The following is a 15,526-nucleotide window of genomic DNA, read 5'->3' as shown; positions in this document are numbered from 1 at the left end:
CCCACCGGGTTCAGACTTTGGACACAATGCCCAAGCCACCGTCCGTGCTCCCCCCATGATCTGGATCCTCCTGTTACCCTATGACTTCTCTCACTCCATGATCTACCCTTTCTTATAGGCTTTGGCACTGTGAAGCAGACTTCCTGCCCAAAAGGTCTCTGACCTGTCCTCAGGCTGCCTGTAGATAGGAATGCCACTTAAATTCGCTCTGCTGTTAATTCTGCAAGACATTCAAGATACCTGTTCTTCCAGGATTCATGGCCTCACAACAGCACCACTCCAAGTTAAAATTAAGGCCATTGAGTCATTCTTGGATGTAATTGCTTTTACTGCAGTTAAAGCAGCTCATATTAAGCATGGTTTCTCTGGATGGTGTGATTACCAATAATTATATGCAAAAGTTTAATGAGAACACAACAAAGTTTTGAGAACAAGATAGTCTCTAAGTGAACATATGCAATTAATTGAGCAGGAAGCTTGCTAAACAGATTACAATAAGTGCAGTAAACAGAAGGATTTAGTCACTTCAGGTTATAAAATAGTATCAGTATAGATGGAGATAAGAAATAACAAGAGGCTGAAAAGATGCACCAGAGTAGTTTATAGGTTCCCCTAACACTAACTATACTGTTAGACAGAGGTTTAATCAAGAAATAAGAAAAGCTTACATCAAAAGTAATGCAATAATCGAAGGGGTCTTCAATCTTCGTGTAGTTTGGACAAATCAATTTGGCAAAAGTAGTTTGGAGGACAAGTTCATGGAATGCAATTGAGACAATTTCCTAGAATAATACATCATAGAACCAACCAAGGAAAAGACTATTTTAGATCTTGTCTTGTATAATGAGACAGGGTGAATTAGTAACCTCATAGTAAGGGATCCTTTGGAGCAAAATGATCATAATATGATAGAATTTCATGTTGTGTTTGAGAATTATGTATTTGAGTCCAAAATTGGACTATTAAAATGTAAATGAAGAGCAATTAGACAGATATAAGGGGCAAATTGGCTAAAGTAGATTTGGAAATTAGATTAAAAGGAGATGATGGTAGTTAAGCAATAGCGGGCACTTAAAGAAATAATTCATAATTTTCAAAAAATATACATTCTATTGAAAATAAAAACGCCATATGAAAAATGTCAAAGGAAGCTGTCAAAAGCGTCAAGAGGACCTGTCAAAGACAACTGTGTCAAGTGTTCAAGGCATTTAAAAGTCTTGCCCTTTAAATCTTTGAAAAAAAATTCTGCAGTGTTAAAGAATGCTTGCTTGTTATTTCAGTCTGTCTGATGACATAAGCATGAAGGCTTCCACTTCTGGATTAGTGCTGCATGTCTGATTTCACAACCATCTATTATCACAGTAGTGTGCCTGCCATTTCACAGTTTAAATGACAGCTATAAGTGGTTATAGGCTCTTTGATATGGGAGAATGAACTCCAATGCTTGTTATTATAAGTTATTGTGCACTAGAATGAAATGTTCATTGTGTGATGAATATCTAGTTCATGATTCATATTAATATTTTAGATGCAATATTTAGTTCTGAGAAGTTTAAAGTTTAACTGTAGAAAATAGAATAAATGCCATTAAAGCAGTTTGGAGTCTATTATACTTAAAATGTTGGGGACATGTTGACTTAAGGGGCTAACAGCTAGAAAGGTAAGATCCTAAAACAGCAAATGGGCTTACTTAGCTGGAGAACTGGAGATGTGGTATCTACACTGCTTGCAAAGAAGTGCAATCCATAGATATGTTTATTTTATGAGTTAAAACTAAATTAGTTTAAAAGTATTCAGTGATCTCTGACAGACTATGTCATCATGGAGATGAGTGAAGCTTAAGAAGGTTCTCTGTTTTCAATTTATGTGCTGGGAGAGGGTCTTGGTTGAAGTTTGGGCTTTGCATGGTTTGCAGCTCACAGAGAAGCCCCGCAAGTTGCAAGCATGATCCAGGCAATTAGGGCTCCGAGAAGTCCTGGGGGGCTGAGAAGGTGGAGGAAGGTCACTGCTTCCATGCTGGAGAGTGTTAGGCCTCAAATGAAGCCCTGGGAGCCATTCTATAGTTCAGTGCAGGCAGGAGACTAGAGCTCAGAGACCTAGGGGCACTGCCAGCTTAGTGAAAATAGTCTGCAAAAGAGCTGGAATTGTGCTGGGAATTAGAAGTGGGAGCGCAGCTTTGAATTCCATGGAACACAGTCTCAGAAGAGATTGAACCATTGCGAGGCAAGCGATTGTTAAGGCTATCTGAATGGGAGAGGCTGTTTAGAGAATTCAGAAGCCAGATCTTCAAACGTAAAGTTGAAATCCCTCATCAGGGAGACAGAGTTTTAACAGGACGTTGGGACTCACAGTGGTCACTGATGTCTGGATGGATTGCTGAGAAATCCATGGGATCGGCCTTTGTCGCATCTGTCATTTAATGTGCAGTATGGGTGCATTCGACCACAGTTTTCCTGTTAATTCATATTTACCTCATGTTAATTCTGAATGATAGGGCATAAGATAGATATTGTAGATTGTTTTACTTTTCTGACTTCGTATAATAAAGTTTATTTTGTTTGTTTAAAACAGTGGAATTATTCTCCTAGTAGGTAACTGAGATTTCAAACTTTGTTTACTTTAAACAAAAAGTTACTGGTCGCTAACAGGATCATTACAGTTGTTATAAGGCTGTATTTAGTTGAAGGAATGTAAATGTAGTAAATGGGTTTTATGAATGATAGTGCTTTTCAATATAGTGAAGTCTACAAAAGACACTTAGGACTTAATTTTATTTCATTTCTTCATGCATCCTGATGTCAGCCCATGGTTGGATATTAGGTGAGTTGGCATGGTAGGTGCAAGGTAAAAGGTGGTGGGTGGGGTGCATGGGTTGGCATGAGTTGACACTAAGTTGGCATAGGGCTATAAAGGGCCATGGAGTGGATAGAGGGGCATAGATTGGAATAGGGGCAATAAGGAGCTATGGAGTGGGTGAAGGGGCATAAGGGCTATAAAGGACCATAGGGGGTGGGTGGAGGTGCATAGGTTGGCATGGCGGGTATGAAGGGTATGAGGGTTGATGGGTAGTGGGTGTGGGCTGAAGGTACGAGGTGCCATGGGAGGGTGGGTAAGGGGCATGAGATTGCATGGAAGGGCATAGGAAGTGTGTGGGGGGTGTGGGGTGAAAGGTGGGGACTGGAGAGACGTTTTATGTTTTATTCTTTTTAAAAAAATTATTGGACACAATGCCTGAGTCCCTAGGTGGGCCTTTTGCCCAGCCCACCTCCGCACATGGCAGCCTCCTCATTTCTTTGGGGTTGCCCGCTCCAACTCCTAATCAACCCACCCTCTCAGACTGAAAATCCAACATCCAGGCTGCCATTTTTAAAAGTCAGGTTCACGGAGCTGGGAATTTTCCCGTGTCCGCATTCCCAATCCAGGAGGGAAAATCTGGGCTTTAGTGTCTGTTTTCACATGGAAAACTCAAAAAACCCCCCAGAAATAATGGGGAACCAAGAGACTAATGAGAGTGCGGAATTTAAAGTAATTAATTTTGATAAGAACACGAGCTGGAGAAACTGAGGGGACTAAAAGCTAACAAATCCCTTGACTCTGATGGCCTTCATCCCCAGGTTCTAAAGGAGGTGGATGCAGAAATAGTGAATGCACTGATTGCAATCTTCCAAAATTCCCTAGATTTTGGAATAGTTCTAGTGGTCTGATAGGTAGCAAATATAAGATCACTGTTTTAAAAAAAAGTAGGGAGAAAGAGAGCAGGGAACTACAGGTTATTTTGTCTGACATCAGTTGTTGGGAAAATGCTGGAATCTATTATTAAAGTGATGATCCTAATGTGATGAGGCAGAGTCAACATGGTTTTATGAAAGGAAATTGTGTCAGCCATGGCTCAGTTGATAGCGCACTCGTCTCTTGAGTCACAAAATTCTGGCTTCAAGTCCCATTCTAGATCTTGAGTACAAAGATCAAAGCTGACATTTATAGCAATACTGAGGGGGACTTGCTGTGGTGATGTCATCTTTTGGATGAGATTTTGAACCGAGACCCCATCTGCTTGAAGCAAGAGTGCTAGGATTTGCGCAGATGCAAGGTGCCATTGACTGCAGGTGTAGGGTGGCACTTAGACCTCCGTGGCACCAAGCAGTGAACTACATCAATTGCAAGGGCTTCCACTCGCTGAATGTTCAGCTGGTCTATGACCACCACAAATGCATCCTGCAGATCTGCACACGATTCCCAGGGAGTGTCTACTAGTCCTACATTCTCAGCAGGTCTCAGATCCCTGATATCCTCCAGGGTCCACAGAGGCTGCAGGGTCGGCTCCTCAGGGACAAGGGCTGCCCACAGAGGACGTGATTGATGACACCCATGTGGCAGTTTCACTGCAGCAGAACGATGGTATAATGAAGCTCATGCTGCAACCCAGATTCTGGTGTAGCAAACAATAGGCATATTTGAAATGAGGTTCCAATGCCTCAATAGGTCTGGTGGAGCACTGCAATACAGTCCCCAGAGGGTGTTTCACATCATCGTAACTTGCTGTGCACTACACAACCTGGCACTGCATTGGCAGGGGAGTGCCTGGCTGAGGAGGAGATTGAGGAGCTGCACGTCTCCTGCGATTAGGTGGATGTCAAAGAGGATGAAAGTGATGAGGTCCTCGAAGGCAAGGAGGCTGGCAATTAGGCCGTCTCATGAGGCAGGCTCAAGAGGCTCTAATAGCCACAAGATCCATGGAGGATGATGACGAGATGTAGTGAGGACAGTCCTGACATCCTCATTTGTGAACATTTGACTCCTGTATGGCTGATGGCAGCGCACATACCCTCAGTGCTCAGGCTCATGTCATGGAGATGCAGAGAAGGCCCTAATAGTTGCAGGGTTCCAGGAGGATGATGACGACATGCAGTGAGGACACACCGTATATCTTCACACAGCCTCTGTGAATATCTGACTCATGTCTGGCTGAGGGATGCTCATTTGTGTTCTGTGATCAGGATCATAACAAGGAGATGAAGCCATGAAACTTTGTGTACCTGATCGTTTGGCAGCTTTCAGCACCTTACCTGGTCACAGATGCTGAAGAGATGGAGGTCAGCCCCACCTCAAAGGTGCTGAGAGCACACAGAGAATGACGGAACTCTGTGACGCCTACCCACGACATTCTGGCAGCAAGGACAAGCACCATCGGGGAGCAGGCATCACTGATGTGTCCAGTGAATGTGAGGCTGGATCATCACTTTGCTCTGAACGTTATACGCTACACAGGGAAGAGGCCATGGACTGAGACACCTGCCTTTATCTTGTGCAGGAACCAAGGTTTCACATTTGAATGACACAAACACTGCTCATCCTAACAAGGAGCCATAGGCAAGAAGATATTCTTGGGAGTTTATTTATAATAATGAACATAATGTACAAGTGAATAACATCAGTGCCCAGGCTGTGCAACTACATCTTAACATTCCTAACCCTGCTGCTACGTCTTGGTTCTCTCCTGATATCCACAGCGCAGGTGGAGACAGCCTGCTGACTGCTATGTCCTGTTCGTGATGACTTCAGCGTGCATTCTCTGGAGGACCGAGAGGGCCCCAGCCTGCTTTTGGTGTCCTACTGTGGGTCAGGTGCACCCTCCTTGGCTGTGGAACTGGAGATGATGGCGTCACAGGAAGAGGGGATTTGGATTGGCCGGATATTCCCGGAGTCACATGGGTGGATGGTCCCAGGGTGTCAAGCTGCTGGTCCTCCTCCCTATGGGTGCCCAATGACCCCTGGCTGACTCTTTGAGGAGAAGGAGAAGCTGAAGTGAGATCAAGCTGCCCCACAACACTCTAGCGTTGGCACTGTTGGAGGCCAACTATGGCATCAACAATGGAGTTCAGTCAGCGCAGCAGCGCAGGACCGATGTTCTGGACCAAGGTCTCCATGGTGGCCGCCATCCTGCCAGTGTTGACCAAGGTGCATCGGCGCTATCACTTCAGACTGAAGGCGGATGGACTCCTCCATCATCCCTTGCAATCTGAGGAGGGCACCAAGCACGTCTTCCTGATGTTCTGTGACTGTCTTTGCAGCTCCACCAGCTGATGGAGGAGTGAGTCTAGAGGCTCATCACCTGACTCTGACTCAGCAGATTCCTTGCCTCCAGCAGTCCTCAGAGTGCTGGCAACCTCACATTTCTCTGCCTCTGCCTGCTGTTGAACAGATTGTAATACCGAAGCTGCTCTACATCTAGGCCCCAAGAGGTGTGTGTGGCTGTGCTGATGGAGGGTGTGGGTGAGTGCCATGACGGGTCTTCTATAGGGTCCTCATCTGAAGTGCCCTCGGCACTGGACTTGGGGTCAAGGTTACCTGAGGGTGATATGGCAGATGAGCCTCGGAGAGAAAGTGGAAATTATTAGTGCTTGGCAGCAGCATTACACAGAGAACAGTAGACTCAGAGTAGCATTGAGAGAGGGATGATGTAGTGCAGGATCCTCATGTGGATGTTTGCCGTTGACCTCCATGTCACCACAGAAATGGTCCATGTCCTCTCTGGCCAGCTCCGACGCGCAACTCTCGAATGGAGTGAGGACCTCGATGTCTGGCATTCCATCCCCAGTCTGGGGTCTCTCCTGTTGATCATGCACAAACTTGTCCTGCATAAAGACAGGTGAAGAGAATGTGAGCAAGGTGCATGCCAAGCCAGATGAGAAGGATGCCAGTTATGCACGTGCGCTGAGTGGAGCCATGGATGGCATGAGGAGGCAGTCTCCAGAGGAGATGACGCCAGATGGGAATGTAAGGGTGTGTGTGAGAGAGTGAGTGGTGATGTCCCTTGAGATGGCAGTGAGTGAGAATCCAGTGAATGTGTGATAGGCTTGTGAGCGTGAGAGTTGAGAGTGATCAGATGGTTGACATACCCTGGTGGCACGGATAAGATCACTCATCCATTTTCTGCGCTGGATGTCCGACCTTTTATCTGCAGCATTGGCACTGACCATCTCTGCCACCGCCTCCCAAGCCTGAGGTGTGACTGCTGGGCCTCCTGTGGCCAGAGCGGCGCTAGTGAACATTGCGACGGGCCTCCACAGCATCCAAAAGGCATCCCAGAGATGCATCACTGAATTAGGGGACTGCACTCTTCTTGGATTTTGGGGCCATGTCTTCACTGGAGCAGTCCTGGGCTGCAAGCATTGAGAAGTGTGTGCACAGTTGCAGTTTAATTATGGCGCCTGGAGTGAGGAAGTGGTGATGTAACATCATGACTGGCAAATTAGAAGCCAGCCACCATGATCCGACGTGTTTCCCTTGACTGCATAATTTATGAGGCAGTAAGGGGATGACACTGTGCAAAAATCTGTCATTGCTGCCAGCGGGTAAAACATCTTTTTTCACGCCCACTACAGCACTTAGAATGAGAGGTTATCTTGAAACATAAGATTCCAAGAGGGATTGACAGAGTAGGTGTTGAGAGCCTGTTTCTTGTTTGAGAGTCTAAGATATAGAGGGTATAATCAGGAGGGGTTGGCCATTTAGGATTGAGATGAGGAGAAATTTCTTCATTCAGATAGCTTTGAATCTTTGAAATTCTCTACCCCAGAGAGCTCAGTTGACATCGGCTGACATTGACAGTATGTGGACTTTAAGTGAATCAAGGGATATGAGGATCGGGCAGGAAACTGAAGTTGAGGTTGAAGATCAATCATGATCTTATTGAATGGTGCAGCAGGCTCAAAATGCTGTAAGGCCTACTCGTGCTCCTATTTCTTATATTCTCAACAATTACATTGTATGCTAGCATCAAATCATTTCTTGTAGAATTTTGCCTTTCCTTTTGTGTGATTATGTTACGGTACTGTATATTTAGTCTCAACATGAAATGTATCCACACTTAGCCTTGACTAACAAGCTGTAAAATTCAAGCAAATATGGTACAAGTTCATATTGCACAACCACAAAAAACAAGAAAAGGAGAACTATAACTGTAGCAGTGGTTAATTTCTGGGGCTCTGATGACTATAAACTGCTTGAACTTTTCTCATAACACTTAGCATAATCTCACAATTCATAACTCACCTATTGTTCTCAGTGATGTTCATAAAATAGAACATTGGATATATTTTAAATGTAACCATCCAAAGAACTATAACATTGGTAGAAACCCAATGAATCATTTCATTCTTGTCTGATCTTGTTGGTAGACTCCAGTTTGAAAATAGTACACAATTGGAGAAGAATTGAATAGGTTTAGTTGCTGAATAGCTATTGACCTCATTCAAAACAAAAGCAAATCACAAATAAACTTAACAGGTAGATAGAAAATTATAAGAGTATAAAACAGGAAAAGTGCTGGACCAAAATATAAAATGAGAATTAAAGTTTTTAAAAAAAAATGTATAAATAGAAATGACCGTGAAATATAAAATGGAGCTAAATACAAGCATTTTTAAGGCTATAAATGGAGAACGGTCCCAATATCAAACACAAATGACTTAGTGCTGAAAACAAAGGACCTGCTTCAGGTCCAATTTCATCTTCTGGCAACTTCAAATTCATGTTTAAAACTTTCAATAGAAGTAGTTCACTCAAAAGTCACAAAAGGATATTGCCATCCCATAATTAGTAATTCTTTCTTTGGAACAGAGGAGGCTGAGGGGAAACCTAATTGACGTGTATAAAATTATGAGACATCTAGATAGAGTGGTTAGGAAGCTTCTATTCTCCTTGGTCGAGAGATCCTTAACCAGGAGCATAGATTTAGTGGAAAAGGTAGAAGGTTTAGAAAGGATTCAAGGGGAAATTGTTTCACTCAGAGGATGGTGGAGATCCGGAACTCACTGTCCAAGTCACAACCCCTCAAATTAATGCACCAATGCTTATTGCATTTCAGTGTCATTCCTGTGTGACCATTTTAGCAATAGCATTAATATATTAACTTTAAGTGGGTTAAAGCCTTCATTAAAGTAGAGGAATGCAGTTTGAATGCAATCGTAAACCATCATTCACACAGTAATTTCTATGTTTATATTCTCTCTCAGTTATGTTAATCCTCATTCTTGTCATTTTATTAGGTATCCTATAATGACATTCCTTGCCAAATGGACCCATTTATTTCTCTTCAATCTTCATTCATTCCCAATTTTCTGCATCATACATTAGTATTGTTATCACTGGAAACTCATTGCTTCTTGTTAGATTGCAATGTCGCAAAACTGATTAACACTATTATTCCTTCAGTTTCTGAAAAATTACCCTTCTTTTATCATGCCTAGTCAGATTCATAACTTTAAACAGGAACTGTTTTCAGTATAGAATTTTCTGGAACTGCCCTTTCTTTTCAAAATGGGCATTACAAAGCTGTCAATGCTCAAGTGACTTCTGAAATTTCTACTAGACTTAGAAGTGTCTCAAGTGTCCGAAAAGTTCTTAATTGAATGACAATGGGTGGAGTGCCTCCCTTGAATGAACATACCAAGACAAAATCATTTGTGGAATTCTAACCCAAAACTCAAAGCTATGCATTCCTAGACCCACTGACTTCAAGTTCGATACATAACAGAGAACTGCAGAAACCAGTTAATCAAAAGTAGATGTGAAGGATCACCATCTATCTCCCATTGTGTGGCAATGGCTTTGAACTGCAAATCATTTTGGCTGCACAATCGAATTTTGATCATCTGGTCACCTGATTGAAATTGTCCTGAGATAACAAATCTTATTACCCCAAGAATCTTGGAGGAACCAGTCAGTCTGCAAACCACACAACATGAAACAGCACCAGCAAAGGCAGCAACATTGTAAGCCTCCCAGCCTGTTCCTTTTCATGTCCACTAGCACAGAAACTTGACTGCCTGGCAAGAAGGTCACGAGTAACCAACTTTGTGACCTGCTGAAAATCCATCTCTTCAAGGGAAACCTGCAACAATCTCAATTATACAACTCTGGCCATTGAATCTAGGAGTGAAAATGCCTTCTGGCATGTTTTTTTCCCCAAGATGAGCCAAACATGTAAATTATGAACTATTCTTTTGTCTATGACTCATAAAAGTATACTATTCTTGTTAACTTTTTTTTTCTCGAGTGTGCGTGTGTGGATGTAGGTGAGTGTAAGTGCCAAGTGTGTGACATAGCATTAGACTTTAGGGGTGAATGTGTGAATAAATAATCCCTTTATTTAAACCCACAAAAGTCAGCTGTTGGTTATTCAAATTGACCACACACTTGGAGGTGAAGAAACACACGTATTTTCCTTTTCAAAAACATACAGATTATGGACAGAAAGGGAAGAGAATTGGGGTGTTAGTTCTGTTTAACCCTGTCCTAACACCTTCAACGTAACTCAGTAGGTTGACCATTGGCAATTTTTCTGAAAAACCATTCATCGTGGGAGTGTGTGGTTACCTCATTTTCTACTCATTTCTTCGATTTTAAACTCCGCTGAACTTGCTGACTTTTAAAAAAATCTTTTATGTGCTTCTTTCATTGAGATGAGGAAAAAAATGTCATTGTGGTGCCTTATCCTTGAAGTCCAGAACCCAAAACTCAGGCTGAGTGTTGTAAATAGTTCTCTGCTATATTGACGGTGTTATGAGTGTGAGGTTTTATAACTTGTTATATTTTAAACTGTCTCTTTCAATTCAAGGTAAAATGGAGCATATAACCTATTACAAGTTCTGCCTGATGATAATCCTGTGTGGTCCAAGACAAGCCTTATTGAAAGCCAGGTTTAACTCCTGACCACAATGCACAGAACAGCTGGCTTTGCCATGGGTAAGCTTGTAGGGCAGAATCTTGCACTCTCCTGTGTAGTGAGCCTGGCAGCTGGGGCAATTAATCAGTCAGGGAGGTGGTGGGAAGGACACCGCCACCTTCCCATCTCCACCCCAATTAAGTCTATGGTGGCAAGACCTATGGATAGCCATTCCACCTTGTTGCCATGAGACCCTCAAGTGAGCAATTAATGCAGATGGGGGACTTAACATGCAGAAGCATGACAAGCCAGCCCATGTAGGGTTGCTCATGGAATTCAGTGGCGGGGGTGGGGGGGGGAGGAGGAGGAGATGGGAGGGTCCTTCTCAGTGCCTGATGGAAGGACCTAGCTTCCAGAGAGAGAACTCACTCAGAGCCACCCCCCTGCCCTTGCTACCTGTAGTATTAGGATGTTCAGGGTTGAAAGGGTTGGCATTGGGGACTGGAGAAACAGTACTGCCCACATGGTGATGTAAGAGACACATGACCAAGAATCAAGAGGGAAGAGGGAGAGAATGCTCATTGCTTAGATTGAGCAACACCTAGTCATGTATATCTGTACATAGTTATGTTTATCCAATAAACCAATTATAGTTCAGACATACCCGTGCCTGAGCAATCGTTCCTTAGCCAGTCACAGCCAACATACACTGCTGACCTCCCAACGCCACCTTCACCTGCCTTCCCCCTTGACCCCACTCCCACCATCACTCATATATATGAGCATACATACAAACTAAGAGCAGGAGTACACCACTCAACCCTTGAAGCCTGCTCTGCCATTCAATAAGATCATGGCTGATCTGACTGTAACCTCCTGTCTACTCCCAATAACCTTGCACCCCATTGTTAATCAAGAATCTATCTAGCTCTGCCTTACAAATATTCAAAGACCCTGCTTCCACTGCCTTTTGATGAAGAGTTCCAAAGACTGATGGCCTTCTGAGACAAAAAAATTCTCCTCATCTCTGTCTTAAGTGAGTGACCCCTTATTTTTAAACCACGATCCCTAATTCTAGATTTTCCCACAAGAGGGAATATTCTCTCCACATCCACTCTGTCAAGTCCCCTCAGGATCTTAAAGGTTTTGATCATGTCACCTCTTGCTCTTCTAAATTCCAGTGGATACAAGCCTAGCCTGTCCAACCTTTCCTCATAAGACAACTTGCCCATTCCTGGTATTAGTCTAGTAAACCTTCTCTGAACTGCTTCTAACGTATTTACATCTTTTCCTAAATAAGGCGACCAATACTGTACACAGTACTCCAGATGTGGTCTCAATAGTGCCCGGTACAACAGAAACATAACCTCCTTACTTTTGTATTCAATTCTCCTCACAATAAACAATAACACTCTATTAGCTTTCCAAATTACTTGCTGTACCTGCACACTAGCCTTTTAATGATTCATGCACTAGGACACCCAGATTCCTCTGAATCTCAGAGCTCTACAATCTCTCATCATTTAGATAATATGCTTCTTTTTTTATTCTTCCTGCCAAAATGGACAATTTCATATTTGCCCACATTATACTCCATTTTTCAGGTCTTTGCTCACTCACTTAACCTATCTATGTCACATTGTAGCAACCACACAATCTGTCCCTTCATCCAAATCATTTATATAAATTGTAAAGAGTTAAGGCCCCTGTACTGATCCCTATGGCACACCATATCCCGCCAACCAGAAAAAGACCGATTTATGGCTACTATCTGTTTATTGTTAGCTAACTAAACTTCTATCCATGCCAATATGTTACCCCCTACACCATGAGATTTTATTTTCCACAATAACCTTTGATATGGCATCTTATCAAATGCCTTCTGGAAGTGTAAGTATAGTGCATCCCACCCATTTCCCTTTAGCCATAGCACATGTGACTCCTTCAAAGAACTTCAATAATTTGATTAAACATGATTTCCCTTTCACAAAACCTGGGATCCAGTGACTATACTGGGCCTCGGGTGTGTGTGGTATTGGCGACAGCCACTGCCTCCCTGGTGGCAAGGCTATTCAATAGACCTGCTGGCCTCTGATTGGCCGGCAGCTCTTGGTGGGCAGGACTTCTGCCCCGGGGTCCTTGATCCCATTGCTCAAGCGTGATTCTTGTTTCAGCTGCCTGGGAAATCTATATCCTGAGCCAGTAGGAATATTGACATTTTTATGAAACATGAAATAAAAACTGTCACTTGACTTTTCTTCTGAATGTAATTGTTTAAATACAAAATTGCTAATTCTCCTAATGTGTCACTTGGTACTGAGGTACTGTTATAGAGTTGATCATCCAGGCAACTTTTCTTGGTGGAAACATTGAATTCTATTTACAAGACAGCAGCAGCAACTACATGTATACATCTAACTCTATAAATAAAGAAGAACTCTCTCCGAGAGGTTTCCCACACTGCAAACTGATTGGTTTACACAGATCATGCGATCTTACAACACAGGATTATTCTTAAAGTTACAGTCCTACATTTATCAAAACTATAATTACTACAGGTACCCACAATGAAGAGGCATTAACATATATATATATATATAATTCATGAACGAGGCACATAGTGGTAAAAAGTTCCTTATTTTAGAGCCACTGATGACTCCTATTAATATTAAAAATTAACACATGAAGACTAGAAACTGGATTTTCCTTTTTATTGAACAGTTAATAACAGTAAACTAAGTTCTTCTTTTCTATGCATATTCTATATATGATATATATATAGAATATATATGTACATATACACACAGAATATATACATATATAAAATATATATCTACAGTCTATATAAATGGTTTATCATGTGACCTCTATTGAATGACTGTGTATGCAACCCTCCTGTTCCAGAAATAAGACAGGATTGCCCTCCCCCCGCCAGCTATTTTCCAATCAAACTGGGCAAACCGAAAAAAAACCCACATTTTTCTTGGCCATATATATAATTTCATGACCAAATTTTTGTCAAAATATAATAAGGAAATTATAATAAGGACACAAGGAAATTTGTTACAGAAATTATCTGACACTGAAAGACAGAATTTAAAGCCAATTTTATAGCAGTGCTGCTTTAGTTTAGATTTCATTGCAGTTCCCACTCTATACACTAACTCTAGTTCCTTTATCCCAGTGGTAGACTTGCTGTTCAGGCTTATTTAGGATCTGGCACTGGGATAAAGGAGCTGAATTTAGTTGTATAAATTCACAGAGACTGCTAATAGACATTTGTCTCCAAATTAAAACAATTCCAGTCATCAAATTGGAAGTCAGGAGCACTTTGACGATGTGCAGCTTCATATTTTCAAGCGTTTACTAATACCAGGACAGGGGTTTGGATTCAATCACAGTACGGACTGATACAGCAGCCTGCATGGCTGGAAGGGTTCTGCATGAAATGTTTTTCCCAGCTTTGGTTTATTACCAAGTGGACACATGCCCACCACTCTCATGTGCCTACAGTACACAACTGCCCACAGATTATAATCAATTAGCAGAAGGCAATTTTACATTTACAAATTGGAGCTGTTGGCAGATGCAATGTTCTGTTGCTGTCAGCTACAATTGGTTGCATAATCTTGATGACTTACCCTCTTGTAACCGCAGTGAAGGCCCACTTCTTTGTGGGCTTAAGTTGCTGCTGGCTTCCCCAGAGCTGAGAACTCTGCTTTTTCCTGTACTTGATGTAGAATGGCATCAGAGGGAGTGTAAATGGGGGAGAGCTGTGAGGAAGTTGGTTATCCTATCACCCTCCTAAAGTCAGCACAGAAATATGAGTGTACCTGAATGGAAATAAGCCTGAACAGCAAGCCTACCACTGGGATAAGGGAACTAGAGTTAGTGATAAATGTGTCTTGAACTCCATTGCCATTCAACCACCATTTTTGTACTGAATGGCTAAAAAATTATTCTGACATCAAAGAGTGAATGATTTTGATTTAAAAATTGTGTTCTTCTTTAAACTAATTTTTTATTCGTTCGTGCTATCATCCATGTAACGGGTGGCATTTAGTCCATATGTTAGAGTCATCTTTCCTAACTATTGATTTCTATTTTTCAGGACTCAAGGATGGCAGAGAAAGAATTCCTTCAGTAATGATCTTCAGGAGGTCAAGTCTGCCAGTGGCCCTGGCTTGCATTACAGAAATGGTGAAGAACTGAAGTGCTGCAGTTTCAAAGATAGTTCAGTTCTTTTTACTTCTCTTTGTGTATCTGTATTCCCTAAAATAAGATGTCAGTAAAATCACCCACAGGGGGATTGGGGTGGGGGATGTGGGCAGCGAGGGGAGGATTGCATTCTAGAAGCTATTTAAAGGTCATCATGGGGGCAGTTTGTTTAATTACACAGTATAACTGGAAGAGCTCCTAACAATCATCACAATTAGAACCAAAAGCTTCAACAGCTTCCAAATTTTTTGGAACAGTAGTGGTGGTTCAACAAAACATTAAATTCCACTTTGACCTTAAACTGTCTGTCATGTCCAGTGAAAGCATGGCATATTCAACACTTTACACATAGACTGTGTTTGTATGGAAGTTTCTGGAACTGTCTTTCATTTTTAAAAAAATAGACACCCATAAAATGGCAGATATGGCTGCCAACGGTCAGGAGATGTTTGCAACTTCAACACTCTCTGAAGCTTCAAGAAAGTTCCTAATTGCATCCCCTTAGGTGGGGACCTATCTCTGGAATGGGCATATCAAGACAAATACTATCGGTGAAATTCACACTTGCTATTGTTTGGGGATTCACCTAAAACATGTGCCGTGCCCCTAGCCAAACCATTTCAGTACAGCTATAACACT

At 42.2% G+C, this 15,526-nt stretch overlaps 1 protein-coding gene across 5 annotated transcripts in view; it reads right to left on the bottom strand.

Annotated features, from left to right (window-relative positions):
• Positions 1 to 15,526, bottom strand: part of gdap1l1 (ganglioside induced differentiation associated protein 1-like 1) — a 76,424-nt gene that overhangs the window by 30,591 nt on the left and 30,307 nt on the right. The window contains exons 3-4 of one of the 5 annotated variants that reach the window (XM_041205081.1): positions 10,736 to 10,777; positions 2,097 to 2,112 (exon numbers count right to left, since the gene is read on the bottom strand). The exons of the other annotated variants lie outside the window; for them this stretch is intronic. Of the exons in view, the coding sequence (XP_041061015.1) occupies positions 2,097 to 2,112; positions 10,736 to 10,777 (58 nt within the window). The remainder of the gene's footprint in view (positions 1 to 2,096; positions 2,113 to 10,735; positions 10,778 to 15,526) is intronic. 5 annotated transcript variants of the gene reach the window in all.

Source organism: Carcharodon carcharias, chromosome 14, assembly GCF_017639515.1.
Source record: "Carcharodon carcharias isolate sCarCar2 chromosome 14, sCarCar2.pri, whole genome shotgun sequence".
Taxonomy (NCBI): domain Eukaryota; kingdom Metazoa; phylum Chordata; class Chondrichthyes; order Lamniformes; family Lamnidae; genus Carcharodon; species Carcharodon carcharias.
The sequence above is the reverse complement of the archived record's forward strand: the minus strand, read 5'-3'. Positions and strand labels throughout refer to the sequence as shown.